Source organism: Perognathus longimembris, chromosome 6 (genome assembly GCF_023159225.1).
Source record: "Perognathus longimembris pacificus isolate PPM17 chromosome 6, ASM2315922v1, whole genome shotgun sequence".
Classification (NCBI taxonomy): domain Eukaryota; kingdom Metazoa; phylum Chordata; class Mammalia; order Rodentia; family Heteromyidae; genus Perognathus; species Perognathus longimembris.
The window spans coordinates 7337112-7364172 of record NC_063166.1 but is presented as its reverse complement, the minus strand read 5'-3'; the positions used below and the strand labels follow the sequence as shown (position 1 = coordinate 7364172).

General features: G+C 57.2%; 3 protein-coding genes across 3 annotated transcripts in view; 1 reads left to right on the top strand and 2 right to left on the bottom strand.

Annotated features, from left to right (window-relative positions):
- Positions 1–2680: 2680 nt before the first annotated feature.
- On the bottom strand, positions 2681–13851 carry Prph2 (peripherin 2). The gene is made up of 3 exons (XM_048347302.1): positions 13271–13851; positions 6308–6554; positions 2681–2905 (listed from the first exon to the last, which is right to left on the bottom strand). Exons 1-3 carry the CDS (start codon positions 13849–13851, stop codon positions 2693–2695), a joined length of 1041 nt encoding a protein of 346 aa, XP_048203259.1. The 3' UTR covers positions 2681–2692.
- A 6969-nt stretch (positions 13852–20820) lies between these two features.
- Tbcc (tubulin folding cofactor C) lies at positions 20821–22077 on the bottom strand. The gene has a single exon (XM_048347760.1). The coding sequence runs from the start codon at positions 22020–22022 to the stop codon at positions 20985–20987; it is 1038 nt and encodes a 345-aa protein (XP_048203717.1). The 5' UTR covers positions 22023–22077; the 3' UTR covers positions 20821–20984.
- Positions 22078–22297: 220 nt separating this feature from the next.
- Positions 22298–27061, top strand: part of Bicral (BICRA like chromatin remodeling complex associated protein) — a 70849-nt gene continuing 66085 nt past the window's right edge. The window contains exon 1 of the mRNA XM_048347758.1: positions 22298–22338. The gene's annotated coding sequence lies outside the window, so the exon portion shown is untranslated. The remainder of the gene's footprint in view (positions 22339–27061) is intronic.

Here is a 27061-nt window from a genome sequence, read left to right as displayed (position 1 = left end):
AGTGTGATCAAATGGTACAGTGCCTTCCTAGCAAGTGTGATCAAATGGTACAGTGCCTTCCTAGCAAGTGTGAATCCCTAGGTTCAAACTCCAATATCCTCCAATGAAGGGAATAGGTAAATTTCCCTAGTGCCTGGCTGCCTGAGACCAGGCACACGGCCCCAGCTGGTGGGCCTTATCCGAGGCTGGGCTCGGCCTCTGCTAGGATCTGCCCCATGGGTATCCAGATCCAGGCTTGGGGGATGTTTTGGCCAAGACAGAAGGAAAAATGGCTCGCGGCACCAGGAAGGGAACTCAGGGCCTCACACATTTTTGGCAAGCACTTTACCCCACCCAGCCTTAGTTTGGATTTTTAATTACTCCATTAAAATGCTACATTATGGGGCTGGGAATGTGGCCTAATGGTAGAGTGCTTGCCTCATATACATGAAGCCCTGGGTTCGATTCCTCAGCACCACATATACAGAAAATGGCCAGAGGTGGCGCTGTGGCTCAAGTGGCAGAGTGCTAGCCTTGAGCAGAAAGAAGCCAGGGACAGTGCTCAGGCCCTGAGTCCAAGCTCCACAAGTGGCCAAAATAAATAAATAAAAATGCTACATTAAAGTTTCCATTCTGACTCCAATTCTACTAAATGTGAGCGTTTTGGATGACCCAGCAGTCAGCTTCTTGCAGAGGTGGTGTCTAGGCCATGGTGACAACACTGGTAACAGTTACAATCCTCTGGGACAGGTGCGTGTGTGTGTGTGTGTGTGTGTGTGTGTGTGTGATGGTACTCGGGCTTCAATGCAAAGCCCGGGTGCTGTCCCTTAGTGATTTTCAAGGCTGGCATTCTACCACGTGAACTGCAGCTCTACTTGGGCTTCTTCATGGCTATTTGGAGATAAAGACTCTCATGGCCTCCTGCCCAGGCTGGCTTCAAACCATGCTCCTCAGGTCTCAGCCCCCTGAGTGCTGAGGTGACAGGCGTGAGCCCCCAGTGCCTGGTGAATGGATTTGAACAAATCCTAACTAGAGTTCAGTACCCCGTGCCACCTGCTGTCGAATGGACTAAGCTGGTCATTTTGCATGCAATATAACTTTTAATATGTTACACAACTGTTGACAGCACAGTCTCACATCCAGGCCTTGGGGAGCCCTTTCCCGGCGCTTCTCGGCACCCCTGAGAGATGGCGGGGGGGAGGGGTGGGGGGGAGCTGAGGGGCCTCCCCAGAGGGAGCTGGCTCAGCATTTGCAGGGGGGGGGGGTCATTCCTTGATCTCAGAGACTCGGACATCTGAATAAGTGTGGGACCACAGTCTGACGGGATGTCCAAATCGCTTCACTCCGATCTGCCCGGGAGGACGCCGCCAGGACCGCGAAAAGACTGCAGGGCCTGAGCCCCCCGAGCCCCCGGCCTGGCCGGCGCAGAGCCCAGTGGCAGCGGCTCCTCTCTCTCCCACCGCCTGCCTGCCTTTGACCTCTAAGCCCGGCAGGGCTCACTCAGGGATGTTCCAGGGGTGGAATGCTGCGCCCTGCCCTCCCGTCCTGGGGTCTGGCTGCTGCAGGAACCCCACTCTCCTGGCCCTGCACACTTGCCTGTCTCCCCAAGAAACAAAGCTCCCACGGGTGCGAGGTCAGGACGACAGGCCGTCCTACAGGTTCTTCCCTCATCCAGAAGCATCTAGAAATAGTGTGTTGGGGAGGGGAGGAGGGAGGAACTCCTTGAGGAGTCGGGGTCACCTCAATTGGCGTCCCCAGGCCCACCGGGAGATGAGGCCTGGTCTCCAGGGCGGACTCTTATCCGACTGCTACTCTTGGGCAGTAGTTTAACCCAAGGCTTCCTAAGAGAAGCCACAATTGATCACTCACGGGGGGAGGGTTGCTAGAACATTCCAACAGCCCATAGTTTACTCTGGGGTAAGTGACTGAGGCCCTGAGAGTAGAGCGCAGAAGCAGACCCTACTGTGTTTTGGGTAGGTGAAAGTATCTTGCCCCATGCTGGAAAATGTTCCCATAGCACTGCCTCCCCGCTGCTGGCATTGACCAAACAAAATGACCAGGCTGTCAGGATTGGCATTAAAAATCATAATCATAAAAATATTGCTCTCAGTGGCGGCTTATACCTATCATTCTAGTGACTTGGGAGGCTAAGATCTGGAGGATTGTGGTTTGAGGCCAACCTGGGCGAAAGAGAAAAGTTCACTACGACTCCCTCTCCAAAATAAAATAATCAGCAAGAAGCAGGGCTGGCGCCGTGGCTCAGGTGGTAGAGCATCAGCCTAGCAAGCACAAGGCCCTGAATCCAAACCCGAGTACTATCAAGGAAACAAAGACAGCATGGCCGTTACACGTTCGTTTCAGTCTTCCTCGTGTTCCTGCGTCCGGCGATGCTTGGAATGAAGCGTGAAGCGCTGCGGAGCTCAAAACAGGCAAACTCTACACGTGGTCGGTCACCTAAGCGTGGATCGGGCTCTGCGTGCTAAGAGATAGGTCCGCCCTGGGCTGGTCACCCCCGTTCCCGTGTCACCGTGTCCCCAGGGACTCACTAGCTTTGGGGAGCTGGGACTTGAAATCCCACCACCCAGAGACAGGGCCTGTCGGACGGCCAGCCTTCCTGGGAGATGCGGGCGCGGAGTTGGACGAGGGGGGTTCCACGTTTCCTGGAGTCCGCTACTCAGTGTTCAGGAGGGGAGGGGACCCCAGGGGGGGGCCGTCACCCAGCCTCGGGGGCCTGGCCTGCGTCGGCACCTTCCGCTTCCACCTGGTTGCCTTTGCCCAGCTTTTTCAAGCTCTCCAGAAAGGCCTTCCAGGTCTCGGGCACGCTCTTCTCCAGCAGCCAGCCCTCGCTGTCGCTCTCGGGGTCCTCGGGGTTGGACAGGCTCTCCAGGGCGGTGTGCAGGTACCGCAGCCCCGCCGTGATGCTCCCCTGGGGGCGGAGGAAGGAGCAGGCTGAGATGCACCCGGGGACCCCAAACGCCTGTGACGTCCTGACCCCCCTCCCCCCACCTGTGCCCAGTGCCCAGGGTACCGACCTCTCCAGCCTCCCCGGGGAAGCCGCCTCCTCCCACTCCACCCGGCCGCGCCTCTGTGCCAGCCACGGCCCGCCTTTCTCCACCACTCCTCGCTACTCAGCAGGCTGAGATCTGAGGATCGCGGTGCGAAGCCAGCCAGGGCAGGAAAGTCCGCGCGACTCTAATGTCCAACGCACCACCGGGAAACTGCAAGTGGCGCTGTGGCTCAAGATCTCCGAGGGCTTAGCTTTGAGCAAACGCTCCGAGACAGCGCCCAGAACCTGAGCTCGCACCCCAGGACTGGCACCCAAAACAAAGTCACCTCTTTTCCTGCAAGCCACGGGTGGGGGTGGGGGTTCTTTCACGCGCTGTGGCTCTGGTGGGTGTGGGATGCCGGGAATGGATCATTGGGATCCCTTCTCCAGCATTCACGGTGGCAGCAGGTGCCCGCAGGCCTGGCTTGGGGCCCAGCCTGGCACGCAGCTGGCCGTGCCCGTATTCTCTGGTTTGCACGCTTGCGGATGACACAGCACCTCGCCTCCCGTGCCCGCCCGTAGCGCAGGGCACCCGGCACAGCTGTTTCCGCACAAGGCCCAGGTGGCACGCTCCTGCTGCCTGCGCGGAGGGACCGGGCTGCTCCCGGGAGCAACCGGCAGCCCTCTGAGCAGCTTAGTCGCTCAGTACCCCAGCTGCTGGAGCACACCCCGGGGGGCAGCACCTCAGTACAGCTTAGAGACGAGTCTCATGGACTTTCCTGCCTTGGTGGGCTTTGAACCTTGATCCTCAGATCTCAGCCTCCTGAGTGGCTAGGATGGCAGGTGTGAGCCTCCAGCCCCTGGCTTAGGAAACTATTTCACCAATGGTAAAAGTCGCCTTGTCCACAGAGGTCCTCGCAGTGAGCGCGGTTCCTCGGCTCTCCTGAAGGAGACGCCCTGCAGTGTGGACTTCGCAATTCCTAGGTCCTCCCTTCCGTTCCTAGGGATTTTTTTTTTTTTTGCCAGTCCTGGGGCTTGAACTCAGGGCCTGGGCACTGTCCCTGAGCTTCATTTGCTCAAGGCTAGCACTCTACCACATGAGCCACAGCGCCCCTTCCAGACTTTCCTGTTTATGTGCTACTGAGGAATCGAACCCAGAGCTTCATGCACGCTAGGCAAGCACTCTACTGCTAAGCCACATTCCCAGCCCTGTTTTGTTTTGGGGTGTGTGTGTGTGTGTGTGTGTGTGTGTGTGTGTGTGTGATTAGGACTTGACACAGGGCCTTACACTCTTGCCCAGATGTTTTGCTCATGGCTGGCACTGCACCACCTGAGCCACGCGTGCAGTCCTGGCTCATAAGCGGGATGTTATCTCCTGACTGACTCCAGGCTGAGAATCCGGCCACAGCCCTGCCACCCCAGGGCATCGCTCTGCCCACTGAGGGCCCTGGGGACCCACAGGGGCGTTCACGCTGCTCCCGGAGCCGTACCGCTGAGCCAGGCTCCTTCCTAGGTGGTGAGCTGAGACCCAGCCAGTGACGCTCCACTGCCCACCCACTTCCGCTCCCCTGTGGGTGTGGAGACCTAAGCTAGCAGTTCCCGGCTCCATTCAACTTCCTCCTCCCCTAGACTCCGCCCTCAGGAGTGAACAACCAGTAGAGGGTCGGGAAGGTGCTCTGCTGATCACTGAGTGGACAGAGCCTTCCCGGTGGCCAGGGGTCCTGAGGCCCCCCGTGAGATCTCACAGCACGGAAAGCTCAAAGCTTCAGGGACTCTTCTCCCATGGGAAAAGTTTCTCTGCCTAATGTTTCTGGCCTTGTGCAATTGGATTCGAGAATCAGGATTTTTTTTTTTTTTTGGTCAAGAATACTTTAACGCCGGGCACCAGTGGCTCCCACCTGTCATCCTAGCTGCTCAAGAGACTGACATCTGAGGAGCATGGTTCAAAGCCAGCCTGGGCAGGAACGTCTGTGAGACGCTTATGTCCAACAAAGCACCAGAAAACTGGAAGTGGCGCTGTAGCTCACAGTGGCAGAGTGCTAGCCTTGAGTGAAAGAGTTCCAGGACAGTGCCCAGGCCCTGAGTTCAAGCCCCACACCCAACTAAAACACCTAAATGCCAGGCACCAGTGGTTCCCACCTATAATCCTAGTCACTCAGGACTCTGAGGGTTGAGGTTCAGAGCCAGCCGGAAGGGCTGTTACATCTAATCTTATCTCCAAGAAATGGAGCTGTGGCTCGAGTGTCAAAGTGCCAGCCTTGAGTGGAGGGGGGGGGGGAGCTAAGTGACAGAGCCCAGGCCCTAAGTTCAAGCCCCAATACTGGCACAAAAAGTCGTTTGAAGCCAGGACTCTGAGGCCCCCAGCCCCTTCTCTCATGGGCTGGTGCGCTGTCATTCAGCACCTAGAACAGCGCCTGGCACGGGACTGGCGGTTGAGCATTCGCCCTTCCATGAGTGAGTGAATTCAGTGCATTCACCGGGAGCTCCGCGTCACGTTCCCCAGCTGCAGAGAGAGGAACGAAGCTTCCAGACGGCACGAGGAACTTAGATTCATGCCAGTCAGACTCTCAGGCAGCACAAACCACAGAGCGCCCCCATACTGGAGACCCCAGAGTACACACTGCTGGATGTATTGCCACCCAGTACCCCCAAAGCTGAGTGAGGTCACCCTCATGGGCCAGAGAGGCTAAACGCCTGGCCAATGCCTCCTCAAAAACAGGAAGCGCGGAACAAAGCCACAGTTGAAGCCAAACATGAGATCTTACCAAGCGTGGGGGTCCATTTCTGTGAAGGGTCCAGAATGGACGAATCCTGGGGGGTAGGGAGAGCTGGTGGGGACGGCGGGGAGGTTTGAGGGTGTCCTGGGGTTCTGGAACTGCCTGTACTAGCTTGAGATGGTAGCGGTGCGGTACTGCGAATGTGCCTCACGGCACTGAATCGAATGCTTTAAGGGGAAGCTTTCGATGACTTGAAATGAGCTGGGCATCGAGGTCGTACCCCGCGGCCCTAGCTCCTCAGGAGGCTGAAACCTGGACGCTCAAGGTTTGCGGGTAGAAAACCCTGCGAGACTCCCTCTGGGCTGGAGGCCCACGTAGCAAAGCACCGGTTAGGAGCAGGAGAGCTGAACGAGGGCGCAAGGCTCCGGGTTCAATCCCCGGTTCGGACACAAAACTCACGTGACGGAGCCGGGCTCTGTGGCGTGTACCCGTAACCCCAGCTGAGTGGGGAGCCGAGGCAGGGGAATCGTGAGTGGGGAGCGTGAGGTTCCGGTGCTGGGACCTACCTACAGCAAGGCCAGAGTCCCGAGGGCCCCTCCCCCGCCCGCCCCCCTCCCCCGCCTACCTCCAGGAGCCCCACGAGGAGCGTGGCAGCGCCCATGGCGTTCATGAGGCTGCCGTAGTAGCTCAGCAGGGCCTCCCTGCAGCCGCGCAGCCACAGGTTCAGCTCCTCGGTCTGGTGGTCGTAGCTGTAGTGGGCTGAGTTGTTGGTGAGCTGGTACTGGATGCAGGGCCGGGGCGAGCTGGGGTTACAGCAGCTGAAAGGGACGCCGTCCACCAGGTACCGCCCGTCCACGTTGCTCTTGATGCGGCTGCGGGGCAGACACGCAGCCTGACTCAGCGGTCCCAGCCTCCCCTCCAGGCACCGGGCCTCCCTGAGCCCCCCCAAACCCGCATCTCCAAGCACGCACGTGCCCGCGCATACCCGGCGGGGGTCGGCACGTTCTTGGTGCTGCAGCGACAGCAGGAAGCCCACGGCCATGTCCCTGAGGGTACGTGGCTCGGGCGGGTAACCCTAGGTACTGTGAGGATCGCAGTGGGAGGTCAGCTCAGGCAGAAAAGTCTGGAAGACTCAGCTGAGGGAATCTGAACGTTCCGGGGGTCACCCGTCGTCCTAGCAAGGGTGGGAAGCTTAAGTAGGTAGATCGCGGCCCAGGACGATGCTAGGCAAAAACGAGAACGAAAAACAGGCCTGGAGATGTGATTCGGAGGCACAGCACCTGCTTCGCAAATGGAAGGTTCCGCGTTCCGTGCTGCCATTTTAAAAAGGATCTTTGCAGCCGGGCGCCGGTGGCCCACGCTTGTCATCCTAGCTACTCAGAAGGCTGAGATCTGAGGATTGCGGTTCGAAGCCAGCCTGGGCAGACGAGTCCATGAAACTCATCTCTAATAAACCACTCCAAAAAGCCAGAAGTGTGGTAGAGCGCTAGCCTTGAGCTAAAGAAGTTCGGGGACAGCACCCAGGCCCCGAGTTCAAGCCCCAGGAGTGGCACACACACACACAGAAAAAGGATCACTGCATCTGTGACACTGTGGTATGGCTCGTGTTCGTTTGTTCATTGTGGTGCGGGCACTGGGGCGTGAACTTCGGGCCTGGTTGCCGAGCCTCAGGTATTTCACTGGAGGCCCGGTGCCCTCCCTCTCAGCACAGCTCTACTCTGGCTTTGTGGTGGTAACTGAAGATAAGCGTTCCCTAGACGCTCCTGACTGGGTTGGCTTCAACTGCCATCCTCCAATCCCAGCCTCCTGAGTAGCTGATCCTGTGCGGAACCCACAGGTGCTGCCCCAGGCCTGCGCAGGCGCCCGGGGTCTAGACGACAAGACTCACCCAGCTGCACGCCTAAGACCTGTGCAAGCGACCTGTGCCTGCTGGAACGGTGGACTAGGCAAGAGCATCGGCTGTGCATGACCCAGGCCTAGGAAACACGCCACCGTGAATACATTGTTCAGCGGCCACTGGCGTGGCAATTGCACTCTTTACACTGCTGTCCACATGCCGGGGGCGCGGCCTGAGTGATAGACAGCCTGCCCTGAATTCGAACCCTAAACAAAAGCTGGGAGCGGAACTGTGACTCAAGTGGGAGAGCCCCCAGCCTTGAGGGGAAAAGGTGAGGGACAGCACCCAGACCCTGAGTTCAAGCCCCAGGACCTGCACACTCACACACACACACGCACACTCACACACACACACACACACAGAGGCACCTTTTGACTACAAAGCAAGCCTCCCGCGCTGGCCCTCCGCTTCCGGGTCGTGCTACGGTGGCATCGCGCGTGGAAAGGCGTGCTCAGGTTCTGCAAAGGTTAAGTTTCCCCGCCGGGCCCGTGGCATTGCTTCTGGGTTGTAGCCGTTCCCGGGCTGATCTCCCGGGGGATGGGGGGGAGCATCGGTCCTCGCAGCCCCGCCCACACGGCTCCCCCTGGAACACCGCCCGGATGAGCAGGTGCCGCGCAGTCAGACCCATCATCTTAGTGTCCAGGCCAGGCCGGGCGGACACGGGAGAGTCCACATTGATGCAAATAAACGGAGCATGGCGGTCGACGCAACGGGAAGCCTGAACTCAGGCTGCAGTATAAGCATGTGCCTGAATAAAGGGCTGGAAGTGTGGCTCAGCGGGAAAGCACCTGACTCGAGTGTGAGGCCCTCAGTCCAAACTCCGGGACCACCAAGAACAATGAACAAGGTGCCTAGCGCGGTACTGCTTTCACCCGCACCTTTTACCTTATGAGCCCAGGGGCGCATCTTTTTGTTTCTGTCAGGTGCAGGGCTTGCTGTGTCTGAGCTTTTTTTGTGCTCAAGGCTAGTGCTCTAGCTCTGAGCCACGGCGCCCCTGCAGGGTTTCCAGTGGTTCATTGGAGATAAAAGTCTCACGGGGACTTTCCTGCCCCGGCTGGCTTTGAACCGCGATCCTCAGATCTCAGCCTCCTGAGTAGCTGGGATGGCAGGCGGGCGCCCCGCCATGGAGGCTGGGATGAGCGCGGGGTGGCCCAGGGTCGACTCCTGCCCCGCCCTCTCCCTGGAAGGCCAGGGACACGGCAGGGCCACCGTCCCCGGGAGTGGGTGGCCGCGGGTCCCCACCTGTAGCTTGCTGTGTCTCCCTGGCGGCGCCGTGGGAACAGGGCGAGCGGAACCCGGCCCGGCAAAGCGCCTGGCTGGCCGGGGCCCTGGTCAGCCCCGTGGCTCCCACTCCGCGTGGCCAGCCGCCCTGGGCAGACGGAGCAGAGCTGAGGCTCAGAACGACCCCCGCGCCGGCCCCGGGGGCTCACGCCCGTAATCCCTCCTACCCAGCACGCCGGGATCTGAGGACCACCCGCCTCCTGAGCGCGGAGCCTGCCCGGGCAGCAAAGTCCATGAGACTCTTATCTCCAATAAAAACTACGCAGAAAGAGCCGGCAGTAGGGGCTGGGAACATGGCCGAGTGGTAGAGTGCTTGCCTCCTATACATGAAGCCCTGGGTTCGATTCCCCAGCACCACATATACAGAAAACGGCCAGAAGTGGCGCTGTGGCTCAAGTGGCAGAGTGCTAGCCTTGAGCAAGAAGAAGCCAGGGACAGTGCTCAGGCCCTGAGTTCAAGCCCCAGGACTGGCAAAAATAAATAAAAATAAATAAAGTGCCTTCAGGCATCAAAACCTTTAAAAAAAATTTTTTTAAAAAGCCGGCAGTAGCACTGTGGTTCAAGTGGTAGACCACTAGCCTTGAGCACAAAGAGGCTCAGAGAAAGCACCCAGGCCCCAAGTTCAAGCCCCAGGACCAGCCAAAGAATGATTCCCTCCCCGCCGTTCCCAGGACCCGCCGCGCCGGCCTTCAGGGCCAGGCCTCCAGCTCCCAGTGCTCTCCGGCCTCTTTCTCACCTGCCAGCTGCCCCTGGACTCCCCTCCTCCAGTCCCTGCCATGAGTCCCAAAGTCACCTCTGTGGGCCATGGGGCTCAGCTTCTGCGTGAGGTGGACATGCTGGCCTCGGTCTCCACTCAGAGTCCCCTGGCCAGGTCCTTGAAAACCACTAGAAGGTTCCACACTAGAGGAAGCAGGACTCAGGGCCAGCCAGGGCCTTGCCCCAAGCCATAGAGGAAGTGATCGAGCCGCCCACAGCAGGTGGCCGTGCCCCCAGCAAGCGGAGCCCAGTGGCCCGCCCCCCCCCCCCCCCCGTACGTCAAGTGAGGGCCAGGCCTGTGTGGCCAGCGGTTTCTTGTGTTCTCCTTTGGCCCAGGAGGCTCAGAGGTCCCGGGAACCGCCGCTCCAGGCTCTCACTCACCTGTCCTAGGCGGGGCCCAGCTTGGGGAGTCATCCTCCCCTCCTACTCTTTCCCAGAACTCTTTCCTTGTTTATTTATTTATTGTCTGTCGTGGGGTGGTGGGGCTTGAACTCTGGGACTGTCTCTGAGCTCTTCAGCTCAAGGCTGGCGCTCTACCACTTGAGCCACAGGGCCACGTCCAGTTTTCTGGTGGTTCAGTGGAGGTAAGAGTCTCATGGACTTCCCTGGCCTGGGTTGGCTTTGAACTGTGATCCTCAGATCTCAGCCTCCTGAGTAGCTGGGATTACAGGCGTGAGCCGCTGGCACCCGGCTTCCTGACTGATTTATTGATTCACCTGCTAAACTACCTTTGCTTCGCCAGGAGGAAATCGGATGGAATGATTTGTGCAGGACCTGTGCCCAGAGCACAGCACTCAGCTTCCTGTTGTTTGGTGTGTGGAGTGTTGCTAATGTAGCCCAGGCTGGCCTCAAACTCCAAATCTCCTTGCCTCCGCCTCTCAAGTGCTGGGATGATGGGCTGTATCACCCGGCCACAGGTAGGCTTCCCCTTGCTCTCAAGACCCTGCCAGTCCTAATGACCCCTCTCAAGAGAGCAAGTTTGAAGGCTGGGAAAAAGCCTCTGCTATAAATAGCTCACCCCCTAAGGCGTTCTGCTTGGATGGCTTTGTCTTAAGAGTCCAGAGAGGCCCTAATCTGTGCTGGAAAGAGGGCAGACCCAGAGTAAACAAGGTGACAGCCCTGGGGGCGGGGGAGGGGGGGCGGTCCAGAGGCTGAGACCCTGAGAACCCAGGCTGGGGGCAGGAGAGGGGAGCCCCACCTCTAAAATAAGCCCAAAGGCAGGCTTGGGAGCCCCGGTCCTGCCTCCCAGATGCCCAGCTCTCAAAGGGGAGATGAAGGAACTTCCTGTTTCTCAGGGGAGCACTTTGGGAGCCAGCTTTGTCACATACACTTATTAGGGTTTCTAAAGGAGCCGGCTGCGGTGACTCACGCCTTTAATCCCAGCTCTTTAGGAGGTAGAGATCTGGAGGGTCATGGTTGAAGGCCAGCCAGGGCAGCAAAGTTGGGGAGACCCCTTTATCTGTCCAGTAGTGAGTACCCGCCATCTCAGATGCTCCACTGGAAGCATAAATGGGAAGATTGAGGTCTAAGCTGGCTCAACCAAAAGGACCCTATTTAAAAACTAACACAAGCGCCAGCACCAGTGGCTCACGCCTGTAACCCTAGCCACTCGGGAGGCTGAGATCTGAGTGTGACATCCAGGCTGGGGTGACCTCCCTCCTCCCACAGGAAGCCCCGGTGGAGAGAGAAATTCCAGAAACAGAGACTTAAAGTAGGTTGAGGAGTTAACCACCAGCCACTGGGATTCAGTAAATGGCAGTAAAACTCCAGAGGAGCCCAGGAGCCTGGACCGTGGCCTGGTCTTCGATCGGATAAGGAAAACCTGGAAGGCACTGCCTTGTTTGCTGGAGTTGCGGCCATCTGTAATCACTAACTGCTTCTCCACACCTGCTAACCCAGCCCTGCTGCCGCTCAGCGCTTCTTCCATCCCCACGGTGGGAAACAGATGCCGTGCCACCAAATAAACACTCCCAGCCCTGTTGACTGAGCGCTGGTGACCTCACTGTCGTGGGTTCGAGTCCCACTGGGGTGTCCAGTACACTGAGGATCGTGGTTCAAAGCTGGTTCTTAGGACCCCCCCCCCCCCACCGATGGCTGGGAGCTGCAGTCCTCTAAACTTAGCCTCCTACAAGGACGGGTTATAAGCCTGAGCCACCCACTCCTGAAGGCGGTAGTTTTGATTAAGGTAAATATTTGCTTAGAAACATGCTTGGCTCCCCGGCCACTGGGAGCGTAAGGGCCTGGGTGATTTCCTCACAAGGAACAGGGGGTTGCATGATTTTGAAAAGCATTGGTAGGGGCTGGGAATATGGCCTTGTGGTAGAGTGCTTGCCTCGCATGCATGAAGCCCTGGGTTTGATTCCTCAATACCACATAAACAGAAAAAGCCGGAAGTGGCGCTGTGGCTCAAGTGGTAGAGCGCTAGCCTTGAGCAAAAGACACTAAGGGACAGTGCTCAGGCCCTGAGTTCAAGCCCCAGGACTGGGGGAAAAAAAAAGTACTGGTAGCCCAGGTACTGGTAGCTCAAACCTATAAAAAGGATGAGCTGGGCGTCAGTGGCTCACGCCTGTAATCCCAGCTACTCAGGAGGCTGAGATCTGAGAGGACTGTGGTTTACCCTTTTTTTCTTTTTCCTGGGAACTTCATAAATCCTGCCAGCAGCGCCTGTCACCTGGCAAGGGCAGAGCCCTCCGCCCTCCCCTCTGGGGATTTGTGGCCCTAATCTCCATCCTCAGACAATAAAACCTGAGCGGTGACCTTCACTCCGACTTCCTTTCCACCCCAGCCAGCTCAGTCGGCTATTTGGGGCTCAGTCACCTCTGGGCTTCAAGCCATCCCCTGCTGCTCATGTACCCCTCGAGTTCAAGTCCCTCTGCTGTTCACCACACTTCCTCAGAGGGAGAAATCAACGGCGCTGTGGGCCTAGGCTGCGTAGAGCCGGACAGGAAGAAGAGGGGGCAGAGGCGCCTGAGACGCAGGGCAAACTGCCTTGCCCTGAAAAAAAGAAATCCCTCCTGATGCGAGATGATATTTCTGGGAGAATCTCTACCCAGAGCCCCCCCCCCCCCACGGGGTTTCATTCGCCATAAGCCCACCAGGCTTTAGGCCTACTTTCTCCTGTTTCAAATGTAGACACCAACAGGCGTTAAATGAGCACCTACTTCACACTGGGCTCTGGGTCAGAGCTAGGCTCAACCTGTTCCGGAAGGATGACTTGAGAGATGGACAAGGGGAGACCTGAAGCAGCCAGGGGACCTGCTGGCTTAATGCACCCAGAACTCCAGACCCTGGGGGGCTGGCCCTATGCAGGGGGGCCATGGCATGGACCGGATTGCCCCAGATCCAGGAGAACACACACACACACACACACACACACACACACACACACACACACACACACACACCTCTCCTTGGGGAGAAGGGGTTCCGGGTTGAAAGGTTGGAAACCCAGGGAACACACCGGGAATGGATGGCCAAGCTCTCCTCGCCTCTCGGCCATGGCTATGGGAGCTGGGCCTTGGAAGAGCCCCGCGTGTGTGTGTGTGTGTGTGTGTGTGTGTGTGCAAAGGCACGGAGTCCCACCAGCGCACACACAACCCGGTCCCCACGCCCCGTCCTCCCAGCCCGCCCAGGTGCGGAACGGCCGGCACTCACTCTTTGACCTCCTTGGAGGAGAAATCCAGGTAGCGGTTGCTGATCCACTGGACCTCGAACCAGTCCCGGAAGCCGGCGTTGCCGCAGCACTGGAACTCGATCTGCAGCAGGTCGACGGTGCGCTTCACGAAGCAGCGGCCCGGCGTGTCGGTGTCGCGGTAGAAGCGCAGCGCGCTGCGCAGCCCCGCGGCCAGCGCGCCCTCTAGCGGCCCGCGCAGCGCCCAGCAGCCCAGCGCGGCCAGCGCCAGCAGCGCGGCCAAGCCCAGGCCCAGCGCCAGCAGCGGCCGCAGCCAGGGCCGCCAGCGGGCGAAGCGCGCCGGGTCCAGCGCGTCGTAGCACAGCTTGCCGGCCAGCGCGTTGAAGGCGCAGCTCAGCAGCCCCGCGGCGATCAGGGAGTTGGGGACGAAGTGGCTCTCGGCGTGGTTCATCAGGTCGCTCCGCTTGCGCAGCTCGATCTTCAGGAAGAGCCCCAGGCTGAAGAGCACGACGCCCGCCAGCACCGACAGCCAGTTGAGGAGCCACAGCCCCTGCGCCAGCTTCACCCGCTTCTTCTGATCGAACTTGACCTTCAGCACAGCCATCGCGGCCGGGGGGCCCGGGGGGCCCGGGGGGGCGCAGGCGGACGCTGTCGGCTCTCGGCCCGGCCTCTCAGGGCCTCGGGAAGGCGGCCCACGCCCCGAGCTGCAGCGGGCTGGCCCGGGGGCTGCCCATGCTGGCCGCGCCCCCCCCCCACCTAGGACCCCCGTGTACCCAGTGGGGACGGCAGGAGCCGGTCCGGGGTGTTTCTTCAGCTCGCTTCCAGCGCCGCAGGGACTGCCCGACGACTGCAGATTACCAGCCGGATCCTCAGGGCTTCCCGCTAATCTCTTGAGCCGGCTTCACCCCAGGAGATAAAGCTGGGCCGGGCTCAAAACCCGGCGGCCGGCAGCCTCGGTGGACACGCGGGACCCGAGGGCTCCCGGCTCCAGCCCCCCCCCCCTCACAGAAAGAAAAAGGAAAAGGGAGGGGGGGCGGGAATGTCAGCACCCGGTAGAGAATTGCTATGCTTAAAGTTTGCAATCTGCTAAGCTGCCGGTGGCTCCGCTGCAGAATCCCAGTGTCTCAGGAGGCTTCGATCTGAGGTCTGTGGTTTGAAGCCAGCCCAGGCAGAAAACTCTGATACACCATTTCCTATTCACCAGAAAAATGCCAGGCTATAGGTATGTCTCAAGTGACAGAGCACAAGCCAGGAGTAAGAAACATCAAGAAGACCCTGAAATCCTGATATATTCTCATTCTCTCTCTCTTTCTCTCTCTCCCTCTCTCCCCCTCCCTCTCTCTGTCTTCAATCCCACAATCCACAGTCAGAAGATAAAAAAATCAGCAGGGCACTTGGGAACGTGGCCTAGTGGTGGAGTGCTTGCCCAGCATGCATGAAGCCCTGGGTTCAATTCCTCAGCACCACATATATAGAAAAAAATGGCCGGAAGTGGAGCTGTGGCTCAGGTGTTAGAGTGCTAGCCTTGAGCAAAAAAAGAAGACAGGCACAGTGCTCAGGCCCTGAGTTCAAACCCCAGGACTGGCAAAAAAAAAAAAATCAGCATGCATATATGTAGCTTAGTGCAAAAGTTAACATATGCAAGGCCCTGGGTTTGATCTTCCTCACCACAGAGAGAAAGAGAGAAGGGGGTGGGGAGGAGAGGGAGGAAGGGAGGGAGACAGAGAGGCAGGAGAAAGAGAAGGAAGGAAAGAAAGAAGGATGTATCCAATGCCTCACGTATGAAACTGTAACCTCTCTGTACATCAGTTTGATAATAAAAATTTGAAAAAAATAAAATAAAAAAAGAAAGAAAGAAGGAAAAACAGAAGGAAGGATGAAAAAAGATAAGAAAAAAGGGCCAGGCGCCAGTGGCTCCTGCCTGTAGTCCCAGCTACTGAGAGGGCTGAGATCTGCGGATCATGGTTTGAAGCCAGCCCAGGCAGGGAAGTCAGTGAGATTCTGATCTCCAATTAGCCACCAGATACCAGAAATGGTGCTGTGTCTCACAAAAGATCAGGGACAGCTCCCAGGCCCTCAGTTCAAGCCCTACAACTGACCAAAAAGAAAAGTCTCATGGGCTTTCCTGCCCAGGCTGGCTTTGAAACAGGATCCGTAGATGTCAGCCTCCCGAGTAGCTAGGATTACAGGCGTGAGCCACCGGCGCCTGGTGCCTAGCTGACGGTGCCTATGGATGAGAGAACATCAGAAAAGGAAGACACACTGGATGAAGAAACCAGAAAGAAAAATGTTTGCTTTTTTGCCAGTCCTGGGGCCTGAACTCAGGGCCTGAGCACTGTCCCTGGCTTCTTTTTGCTCAAGGCTAGCACTCTGCCACTTGAGCCACAGCGCCGCTTCTGGCCGTTTTCTGTATATGTGGTGCTGGGGAATCGAACCTAGGGCCTCGTGTATCCGAGGCAGGCACTCTTGCCACTAGGCCATATCCCCAGCCCAGAAAGAAAAATTTTTTAAACTAGTTCTACTAGGATAACTGGATTAGACACCTGTCTTCAAGCCCAAATTGAGCAGCAGCTAATTCAAGCCTGTGTGGAGCCCATGGACGCCCCCTGGTGGCCAGATACAGAATGGCTTCCACGGATGGGAGATGGTTTCCTGCTGTCCTGGCCTGCCGCCCGGAGGATGCCAAGTGATCAATCAACAAAGGCAAGAGAAAACAAACTCCTCGGAAGTGCTAGCTCCTGGCCAAATTCCCAAGCGTGAATCAGGGCAGAAAGAAAGAGCAAGAAGCAAGAAGGCCGGGCGCCAGAGGCTCACGCCTGTGCTCCTAGCCACTCACCAGGCTGAGACCTGAGGATCGCAGTTCAAAGCCAGCCCAGGCAGGAAAGTCTGTGAGGCTCTTACCTCCAATGAACCACCAGAAAACTGGAAGTAGCACTGTGGCTCAAAGGGGTAGAGCGCTAGCCTTGAGCTGAAGAGCTCAGGGACAGTGCCCAGGCCCTGAGTTCAAGCTCCATGACTGACAAGAACAATTCCAAATGTATATTTTTTAAGATTTTTTACTAGTGTGTTATGTGTGTGTGCTGGGGCTTAAACTCAAGGCCCGGGCCTGTCCCTTACTTAGCCTTTCAATGCTGGTGGTATACTGCACCTTCACTCCCAGTTTTTTGGTGGTTAATTGGAGATAAGACTCTCCCGGGGCTGGGAATATGGCCTAGTGACAGGAGTTTGCCTTGTATACATGAAGCCCTGGGTTCAATTCCCCAGCACCACATATATAGAAACAGCCAGAAGTGGTGCTGTGGCTCAAGTGGCAGAGTACTAGCCTTGAGCAAAAAGAAGCCAGGGACAGTGCTCAGGCCTTGAGTTCAAGGCCCAGGACTGGCAAAAAAAAAAAAAAAAGACTCTCCTGGACTTTGTAGCTCAGGCTGGCCTTGAACCATGATCCTCAGCTCTCAGCCTCTTGAATAGCTGGAATACAGGTGTGAGCCACCTGTACCTGGCAGCATCTCTCTTTTATTTCTCACTGTATGCTAAATATAGAGACATGGTGAAAGGCAAAGGAAGGAGGTTTGAATTTGGCCGTATAGCCATGAGAAGACAGCACTGCAGCCCATCTTCAGGGTATAGACATGGGCTGTAGGTTTAAATAGACAAAGAACTGAGGGCAAGGGTGAGAGCTATGCATAATAATTAAACAATCCTCAAAGTGTGTCCTAGTTGGTCATCATTTCAGTTTGGGAGGTTCAGAGAATCTTTCAGATTCCAACGTGACTGTAATGAATGGTTCCTGGTAGAGGTAGACACTGTCCCTATCGGGCCTTAGGGTCACCTAAGGCCACTGAGGTCATAGGTCCCTGGCAGGACCGATGCATGTGCTTTTCATAACCTACTTGCCAGCTGCCCCGCCTGTCTTCCTGTATTGACATTTTTGTATGGTCCTTGAATGATGCTATAAATATCCAAATGGGCCTTGGTTGAGTAAAAGCTTTCTCAGCCCTTCCATAAATACGCAATGGAGGTGGGGATGCCAAGCTTCTTTGCTGCTATTTAGTGAATTTGTGGGCCCAAGTCAGGAGTCAGTGCTTTTCAGAAAAGCGGCTTTGAAGCTTCCAGTGACAGCGAGATAGACAGGAATGCCCCTTCCATAAGCTTTCAGTACCGAATGGGGCAAAGGCCCTGGCTCGCCTCCTTCTCCGCTCAGATGATCGCTTTGAATCCTTTGGGTCTGTTATATTGCCGGAGGTTGTGTCAGTCGTTTGTCTCTTCACCGTTCTTGTCCTGTATCTCCTCTTGAACTTTGGCTTTGCTGCAATTGAAGGATTGATTCCTGCCTTATTCCCAAGGTCAAGCAAGACAACAGGCTCCACCACAAGCCTGGCCACAGGCAGGTTATTCCAATCTGGGCCTGCTCCCCTGGGATGATAGCCCCTCACCCCAGGTAGAACATTCCACTGTGGGCCTGGTCAAGGACATCGCCCGGGGTCCCCAAGAAACCATATTCTGCTGCCCTGTGAAGCCCTCTCTAAGCCCACCCCCCAACCCAGTTCCCGGCACAGCCTCCAACCCCACTGGAAGGTGGCCCTCGCTGTTCAGTAGAGTCCTTGCTTGCCGACGATCCAGTCCAGCCTCATCCTTTCCCGTTCTCCTCCATGTTCCTGACAGCAATGCAGCGCGATCACCGCAGGCGGGAGTATCCTGGCGCTGTCCCAGCAGGGCGAAGGCTGGGGGCTCCTACTTTCCCGTCTTCAAATCATTGCCCTGCTCTCAAAAAGTGTGCTTTCACCTCACGAGCAAGCCCATTCCATTTCTTCCTTTCCCATATGATCTGAAAATACGCCTCATTTTCAGAAACTGCAGGAAGCCCTGGAAGACTTCCCAGATGAAGGGACTGGCACCTGCTGGGTACAAAATGTTGGCTCTGTACTGGACCCACACTGTGTGGAGAGTGAATTGAGAAAGCGGGATACCAGCAGCTGACACTTGTAATCCTGGCTACTCAGGCAACTGAGGATCAAGGTTCAAAGCTTGCCAGGGCAGGAATGTCCATGAGACTCTCACCTCTAAGCAGCACAAAGCTAAAAGTGGAGCTATGGTTCAAATGGCAGAGCACCAGCTTCGACTGAAAAAGCTAAGGGCTAGCCTAGACAAAACAAAATCTAGCTGGGTTCAGCCAGTGGAAAGCTACAGGCATTTTTCAATTTCTATGGCTCTCCACCAATCACAGAGCCCGGCTGCAATCTTCCTCTCCTCCATAGTCTCTGCCCCCTCCCTCCCTCCATCTCTTCCCTCCTTCTAGGTTCAACTAATAGTTTTGCCCCTTAGGGATGAGGCCGGTATTGCACCTCCTCTTACTGCTCTTCCTAAACTCTGCCCGCAGCTTTGTAAATACTTCCTGTATTAAGCTCTTTACAAATTACCCACTTGGAGTGTGACATCTGTTTCCCGCGGGGCCCTGCCGGCTGCGCAGTGTTTGATGAATGGGTATTAGTTCCGACCGGCTGGAGCAGGACCTGAAATAAAGCCAGGGAGGATCACGTAAGGAAGGAGGGGCGCCCCCTGAGTGTGGAAGGGTGCTCTCCCCCCTGCCAAGGCGGCCCAGGGAAAATGGGACTCTGGGGGAGGCTTTAGATTAAGGCGCACTTTAAGAAGATGGATTTGGGCCAGGTGCCCTGTGACTCTCACTTGTAATCCTTGCTACTCAGGTGGCTGAGATCTCCAGGTCTGGGTTCAAAGCCAGCCTGAGCAGGAAAAGCCCTAGAGACTCTTATCTCCAATTAACCACCCCCCAAAAAGCCCTCAGTGGAGTTGTAGCTCACTCAAGTGGGACAGCACTAGCCTTGAGCACAAAGTACAGGGAGCTGTCCCAGCCCTGAGTTCAAGCCCCTGGATCAGGCCTCCCCCCCTCCCCAGAAAATAAATAAGGGAGATAAAATTGGTAGTTGCACACAGAATGCTTTAGAAAGTTAGGACATGATTGCAATTACTACTAAAGGAGTAGTATCAGATTGGCAAAGATCCAAAAAATGTGATAGTACACTATACATAGTTTTGGTAAGAAACAGCCCCAGACACTGCTAGTGGGTAGAAACTGATAAGCCTCTTGGGAATGCAATTGGATACTACCTATCAGTATTACAAATGTTTATGAGCTTGGCACTGGTGTTCATGCTTGTAACCCTCACTAATCGGGTGACTGGCTCAAAATTGGCCCAAGCAAACCAATCTTGTTGACTCAACTCTAACCAGAAGGAAGTTGTAAGAGGAGGTGTGGTTCAAGTTATAAGGGTCACCTTTGTGTGAAATAAGCTAATCAAGACTTCAGTTCGAGGGCTGGGAATATGGCCTAGTGGCAAGAGTGCTTGCCTCCTGTATGTGAAGCCCTGGATTCCATTCCTCAGCACCCCATATATAGAAAAGGCCAGAAGTGGTGCTGTGGCTCAAGTGGCAGAGTGCTAGCCTTGAGCAAAAAGAAGCCAGGGACAGTGCTCAGGCCCTGAGTCCAAGGCCCAGGACTGGCAAAAAAAGAGTTCAGTTCAAGGGCCAGAGTTCAAGCTCTTGTACTGCACAGAAAAAGGGAAGGGGGGGGGAAAAGACCAGATTCAAGTTTAAACCAGGGGGGCTGGGGATATGGCCTAGTGGCAAGAGTGCTTGCCTCGTATACATGAGGCCCTGGGTTCAATTCCCCAGCACCACATATACAGAAAAAAACGGTCAGAAGTGGCGCTGTGGCTCAAGTGGCAAAGTGCTAGCCTTGAGCAAAAAGAAGCCAGGGACAGTGCTCAGGCCCTGAGTCCAAGCCCCAGGACTGGCCAAAAAACAAACAAACAGGAAGCAAACTAAAAATGTAGGTAAGCCCAAATATACCTCCTTTTAAAAATAAAAAGCACAAGATTGGAAGACTCTGAGGCCATCTAAATCTGACCTCTCCTATCTGGGAACTCTACAGGAATAGATAGAATTAAAAAGCCCAAGTGGCACAAGGCAGTCCTGAAGGTTAGCTGGGTTTTGGGTAGGCCTCACCTATCTTTCCCACTCAAACCATTGCCTAAGGATTAGCAGTTGCTAGACTGATAGGACAGGACCTCTAGTATTTTCCTAGTTCAAAAACATAAACACTACCAATAGTCCTGGGGCTTGAACTCAGGGCCTGGACTCTGTCCCTGGCTTCTTTTTGCTCAAGGCTAGCACTCCACCACTTGAGCCCAGCACCACTTCCGGCTTTTTGTTTATGTGGTGCTGGGGAATTGAACCCAAGGCTTCATGCATGCTAGGCAAGCACTCTTGCCATTAGGCCATATTCCCAGCCCCAGTCCTGAGGTTTGAACTCAGGGTCTCCTACTAGCCCAAGCTAGCACTCTACCACTTGAGCCACACCTTGTAGCCCTGCAGTTTGCTGAATATTCTGCAGATGGAATCTAGCAAACTGTGTATACTAGCCTGGAACTGCGATCCTTCAAATGTCAGCCGTCTGAATAGCTAGGCTAACATGTCTGAGGGCCACAAACCATTCCAAATCCACAAAACCACTCTTTTCCTTTATTGCTTCAGATTACCATAATGAGCTCACCAAGTGTTAGAATTAGCATGAGTTTAATCGGAAATCACAAATCAGGGGCCTCTTGCAATCTCGAGCCTGAAAGCCTTGTTAAGTGTACACAATCTATCAACAATATGTAAACTGTTAGCAGCAGCCATTCCGAGGAGAGGTGTATTTGCGAAGAGTAGAGATCAGGGGCGCTAGTCACACGGGATCTTCCACTCCTCTTCGGGAAGAATACTCCAATTCGGGGAGGCCACACCCCGGACCAGCCAGTTAAAATCAGCAACGTCGTTCCAGTTATTTCTGCTGCGATCTAAACCGGAGCTCTGGAAGTCCTGCTCGATCCCGGGGTAGCTCCAGGTATACGGGGCGAACTGGATCCGGCTGCAGTCCTCCACGATGGCCTTGCTGGTGACCTGCAGGAAGATGCGAGTGTTCGCGGTCGTGTGCACTCGGAGCTGTTGGCAGGCCACGGCCAGCACGCAGTCCGTGCAGTTCTCCAGGAACACGGAAGTGGACACGGGCCCGCACAGCACCCGGCACCCGCGGGCCTGGGCCAGTCGCAAGGTGTTGGGGTTGCCCCACAGCCTGACCGTGCAGTCCGTCAGTCCGCTCAACAGGACGTCCTGCTGGTGCAGCTCGGCGGCCCTCTTCTCCAAGATCTGGCCCGCCAGGTCGGAGAAACCACAAGCCCAGCCGGTTTCGGGGGTCGCCTCGTTCTCATCCTTGGGAACCCGGGCGCTCGCGGACGCCGGGGCCTCCGCAGCCGGGGCCGCATCCACCCCCGCGGCCCCAGCGGCCTGGTTCCGCCGGGCCCTGAACGCGAACCGCTTCCCGGGCTGCAGCTCCTGGCGCCGCTGGGCCAGGGCGGCCTGCAGCTGGGCCAGCGCCTCCTGGCCCTGCCGCAGGTTGTAGTTGGACAGGAAGCGCACCGAGTCGTTGAGGAGCTTCCGTAGGCCCTGCAGCCGCTCGGCCGCTTCCTCCAGCCGCCCGGCCGCGTCCTCGCCCCGCAGAAGCGCCTCCACCGCCTCCCGCTCGCGGGCTAAGGCGGCGGCCAAGAAGCTGCTCTTCTCCTCTTCCACCTCTAGGTCCTGCCGACTCTGCTTCCGCCTCTCCGCCTCCAGCTGCCGCTCCTGCTCGCGCCTCTGAAGCCGCTCGGGCAGCATGCCGCGCTCCCGCGGCGCCGCCGGGTCGCCGTTGCCCAAGGCGGCAGCCGAGCAGCCCGCCGCCTCCATCTTGGGCTCGAGCTCCAGCCCACCGGCCTCTCCCTCTCTCACTCTCTCTTCCTCCGGGCGCGCCCTCCGCTCGGCCTCCCACCAACGTGCGCTGCGATTGGCCAGCCCCGATGACGTAAGGCCGCCGGGCCGGCTCCCTCTGCCGATTGGCTGCGGCGCGCCCGAGGGGCGTGGTCGCGGAGGCGGGGCTGACTGACAAGCGGGGGTGGGGAGACAAAGGTCCTTGTGGATGGGTGGGGTGGGAGGCGGGCGGGGGAAGCTTTTTTTTTTTTTTTTTCCCTCTTAAAGGGGCAGGACTTATATCCGGGATTGTGGGGTGAGTTGCAGCAGCGGCAGCTGCACATGTGGGTTTGTTTATAAGAACAAGGTTAGAAACTCGCAGGCCTCCCCCTCCCCCCCAGCTCCCCCTTACTACGCCCCTCCAGGCCGCAGATCCGCCGCGGGGAGGTTGGGAGGAATGTGTGCGTGTGGCCGGTGGGGGGACAGGTAGTGGTGAGAAAGATGGGGGGGGGGGGAAATGGCACCTCCCGGCCCGCGCCAGGGAAGCGGCGGCTGGAACAGCTGGCTGGGGAGCCGCTTGCATGCCTCGGGTTTTTTTTTTTTTTCCTTTTCCTTCCCATCACCCCTTCCCCCAATCCATTCTCGCCGCCCTCCCACCCCCGTCCTTCCCGCCCGCCCTCCCCCTTCCGCGGCAGTGCGGCGCGGCCTGGGGCTCCCGGGCCCCCGCGGGCCGCTGGCGAGGCGGGCGCGGGCGGGGGGCTCCGCGGGGGAGAGGCCGGCCGCCGCACCGCAGCAGCCTTCGGGGCGCCCGGGGAGCCTAAAATCACGATAATATATAGATATTGTGGGGGGGGGGAATTGCTGCAGTCGGAGGGGGGGGCGGGGAGGGGGAGCCGCCTGCCCGCCCCGTCCACGCCCTGCGCCGCCGGCCTCGCGGGGCCGAGACCCCGGCCCCCCGGCTGCGCGTCCCTCGGCGGGGCCGCGGGTCTCGGGGCGCGGGGGAGCCGGCGCGCGCGGCGTGGGCGGCGGTGGGAGGGGTCTGCGCCGGAAGTGCGCGGGCTCCGCCGAGCCAGGCCCGCGCTGCGAACCGGCCGCGGCCGCCGCGCAGTCCGCCGCTGGCAGCGGCCCAAGGCGGCGGCCGCCCGGGGAGGCCTGCGACGCCGCCCGGCCACGCCGCCCGCGCCCGCCCCCGCGAGGGGGGGGGGAACCCCCGTGACCCGCGCCCGCCCGGCAGCCCCCGGGGTCACCTTGTCCATCCCCACCCCTCCACGGTCGGCGAAGCGCCCGGGACGGACGTGGCCCCCGGCGGGCCCGCGTCCGGATGCGGGAGGAGGTGCGGGGAGCCGGGGCGCCTGCAGGAAATGGGAGCGAACCGGGGCTCGCCTCCTCTCCTCACCGTTAACGCGATAATAACAGTAATAATAGTAATCACCCTCAACACAAGCTCCCGGTGGGAGAGGGCCGTCCTCCGCGGGGCGGCCGGGCCCGCCCGGGGGCGGGGGGGGGGAGGGGTGGCGGGGACCCGGGGGAGCCGCGCCCGGAAGCCGCGCTGTCGAGGTAGGCGAGGCTTCGTGTCTGCCGTTCTTCCATGAAGCGGCTTGATTTCGCAAAAGTCATAATCTGTATCTGGTGAGAGAAATAGCAGCCGGCGACCTCGGCCGGGCCGCCGGGCGGAATGCAATGGCCGTCGGAGGAGAGGCGGACGCCGTGTTGTTGTGGTTGTTGTTCTGGGACTGGGACTTGAACTCAGAGCCTTGCGCTCCGGCGAGCCCCGGCCCCACTGGCCGCCTCTTTGCTGGTTAAGTGGAGCTGAGAGTCCCTTGGAGTTGGCTGATCCTCATCTCTCAGCCTCCTGGGTAGGATTACAAGGCTGAGCCCCAGATGACAGGCTGGATGGACTTAATCCAAACCTTTTGATAAAAACCTGAAAGGTTCAGAAGAGGTTTCTTCATCCGACTGGCTCATTTCTGCTCATCAACAGATTTTTGCATAGGTCTGTAGACCGTAAGATTCTAGTTTGATAGTTGGCGTCTTGCCCCCCCCCCTTTTTGTATGCTGATTCTGGGAACTCAGAGCCTAGCATTCTCGCTTGGCTTTTTCATCTCTAAACTGGCACCCCACTTGAGCCACACCTCCACTTCTGGTATTTTGCTGGTTAACTGGGCATTAAAAAATCTTGTGGACTGTTCTGCTTGGGCTGGTTTAGAACCAGGATCCTCACATCGCAGCTTTCTTAGTAGCTAGGATCATAGGCATGAGCTACCTACACCTAGCACTAGTTTAAACTTTTTTTTTTTTTCTTTTTTGCCAGTCCTGGGCCTTGGACTCAGGGCCTGAGCACTGTCCCTGGCTTCTTTTTGCTCAAGGCTAGCACTTGGCCAACTTGAGCCACAGCGCCATTTCTGGCCGTTTTCTATATATTTGTGGTGCTGGGGAATCGAACCCAGGGCTTCATGTACCCAAGGCAAGCACTCTTGCCACTAGGCCATATTCCCAACCCCTAGTTTAAACTTTTAAGTGAAAAGAAGCAAAGATTAACGGGTCACCCAGTTTTAAGAAGACTGGATGGCTGGGCCAGAGGTTGGGGGAGAGGCTGTCTGGAAACACTGGAGTGGAGCGTTTGCAGGCACCGGCAGAGCTCCAGGCAATGTAGGTGGATGAGAGTTGAGTAGAGAGCTACTTGGCTGCGTTCTCCGCGGTGGGAAGGCTGAGGACGCCCTCTTTCTGATATTTGAGGGCTGAGGTTGCAGCCTGTGCTCCCAGCTCATGAAAGGTGAATGCAAGCTGTGGTGGAGGGAGAGAGACCCAGAGCATCCATTGCACAGGAAGCTGGTGATTGAGGGCAGGCTGAGTTCCGCCGCCGCCACCCGCAAAGGGCTTGTTGAAGAGTGCTCTTCTCCAATAGACATCTTGAGAGATGAAATAATTGACAGGTGCTCTGAATGTTCATTATTATTATTGTATGTGTGTGCTTCAGTCCTGGGACTACTTGAACTTAGGCCCTTGCTTTTTCATCCCTGGCTGGTGCTTTGCCGCTTGAATCACATCTCCACTGGTTAATTGGAGATAGGAGTCTCTTGGACTTGTCTCTCTAGGTTGGTTTTGAATTACGATCCTCACATTTCAGCCTTCTGAGCCTCTAGGATTACACGCGTGAGCCACTGGTGTCCAACTCCTCCCATTCTCCAGTCCCTGCACTTTTCTGATCGGTAGTCAGACGCGTTATCCATTGCGCAACTGGTCCACCCTCCTGCACTTTTCTGTTCCAAACTTCTCCCAGGAGTTGTTTGTGCTCCTCCTTCATCCCCACCCCACCCTCCTTCCTCAGCCTGGCAGTCAGCCTTGTCCATGGCACCCCTCCAGCTGCCTCTCACAGAATCTACCAGCCTTGCGTCTAGAGGACGCTACTCCATGCCTGCTGGACTTCTCCCTCATGAGGTCCTCCTCCTTCCTCCGTCGTCTGCTTTCTAGCAGCCTCTGAAATCTTCCCCAACACACAGTAGACACCCTGTACCTCCTTCTTTGATAACAGTTGCGAGTGGCCCCTTGTTACAGTTTCACATGTTGTGTGATTCTTTGTCCAGCTTCATCCCCCTTCAGGGGGGTGGGAACCACACGTGTCTTGTCTTTACCACTGTGGCGGCCTGAGGCGGCCTGGCAGGGTGCCCGGCAGGGAGTGCTTGATAAGCAGATGTTAAGGGAACAGGTAAGGGGTGCTGACAGGGAGAAGAGAGCCAGGTGCAAAAGTGCTACTTTTCAGGAGCGTTTGGAGTCTGTCACAGCAGGCCGCGCGCGCCTTTCACTGTGCTGGGGCCAGGCTGGCCAGCAGTCAGTTCAGGGTTGGCCACCGTCTTGATAAGTGATAGAGCCATCCAGGCCTGCCCTCCGCACATGTGCACGCACTCACTGCTGAAAGATGAATGGCAACGCCTCCTTTGAAGCCAGCAGGGCAGGAAAGTCTGAGAGACTCTGATCTCCAAGGAACCACCAGAAAACCGGAAGTGATGCTGTGGCTCAAGTGGTAGAGGGCTAGCCTTGAGTGCAGAAAGCTCAGGGTCAGGGCTTAGGCCATGAGTTCAGGCCCAGGACACACACACACACACACACACACACACACACACACACACACACGTTTGGTGTGGTCTAGTGTGTAGCTCAGTGATAGAGCACTTGCCTGGCTTGCATAAGGTCCATGGTTCTGTTCCTAGCATCACAAAACTAAACAACAAATTCTGGAGCTCTAGCTCAGGTACTTGCTGATACCCATATTCTTTTTTTTTTTTTTTTAATCCGTCTTGGGGCTTGAACTTGGGGCCTGAGCACTGTCCCTGAGCTTCTTTTGCTCAAGGCTAGCACTCTACCACTTGAACCACAGCGCCATTTCTGTCTTTTTCAGTTTATGTGGTGCTGAGGAATTGAACCCTGGGCTTGCTAGGCCAGCACTCTACCGCTAAGCCACATTCTCAGCCCAGTGTGTTGAGCTTGGGCAGACTTTTGGGTTTGAGCCCTCGCGTTGAAGATCAGCCTGCAAAGCAGTTCTGTGAGGGAGGTATTGGGGTGTATAGGTGTTGACACAGTGGATAAAGGGATGGGACTTTCTTTGTGTCGTCGTAAGGACATCAGGCTCTCCACCAGCTGTGCCTGCCCATCGTCTTGTCAAATGGCGTGGCCAAGGCTTTTCCCTCCTTTGGTTTTGTAGCAGTGATGAAAGTTTGCTGACAAAAAGGGATAGGCGGGTGGCTCAAGTGATAAAATGCCAGCCTTGAGTGAAAACGTGAAGCAAGAGCATGCGGCCCTGAGTTCAAGCCCCAGAATAGGCACGGGAAGCAGCTGGGAGAAGGGAGCACTGCTGTGGGGGGAGGGAGGAGTGGTGGGGACGTGCTCCCGCGTGGCAGAGGCACGCTTAGCTCTGGCACCGCCGTGAGGTCTCTGGGGAGCAGGGTTTGGGAGTTGGTTGCGGGCCACACTCGTGGGCCGGGCGGCCTGTGGAAGGACGTGGACCGGCGAGCTAGCGCGTGAGGCCACCTCGCCCTGCGTCT

What these genes read in the sequence shown, in the direction of transcription:
- Prph2 (XM_048347302.1), bottom strand. Translation starts at nt 13,851, where the DNA reads ATGGCTGTGCTGAAGGTCAAGTTCGATCAGAAGAAGCGGGTGAAGCTG. An exon ending in TCCTCCAAGGAGGTCAAAGA is followed by an intron (nt 6,555 to 13,270) that starts GTGAGTGCCGGC and finishes TCTGCCCCGCAG; the next exon opens with CCGCATCAAGAGCAACGTGG. An exon ending in TCCTCGTGGGGCTCCTGGAG is followed by an intron (nt 2,906 to 6,307) that starts GTAGGCGGGGGA and finishes CTCCGCCCCCAG; the next exon opens with GGGAGCATCACGGCGGGGCT.
- Tbcc (XM_048347760.1), bottom strand. Translation starts at nt 22,022, where the DNA reads ATGGAGGCGGCGGGCTGCTCGGCTGCCGCCTTGGGCAACGGCGACCCG.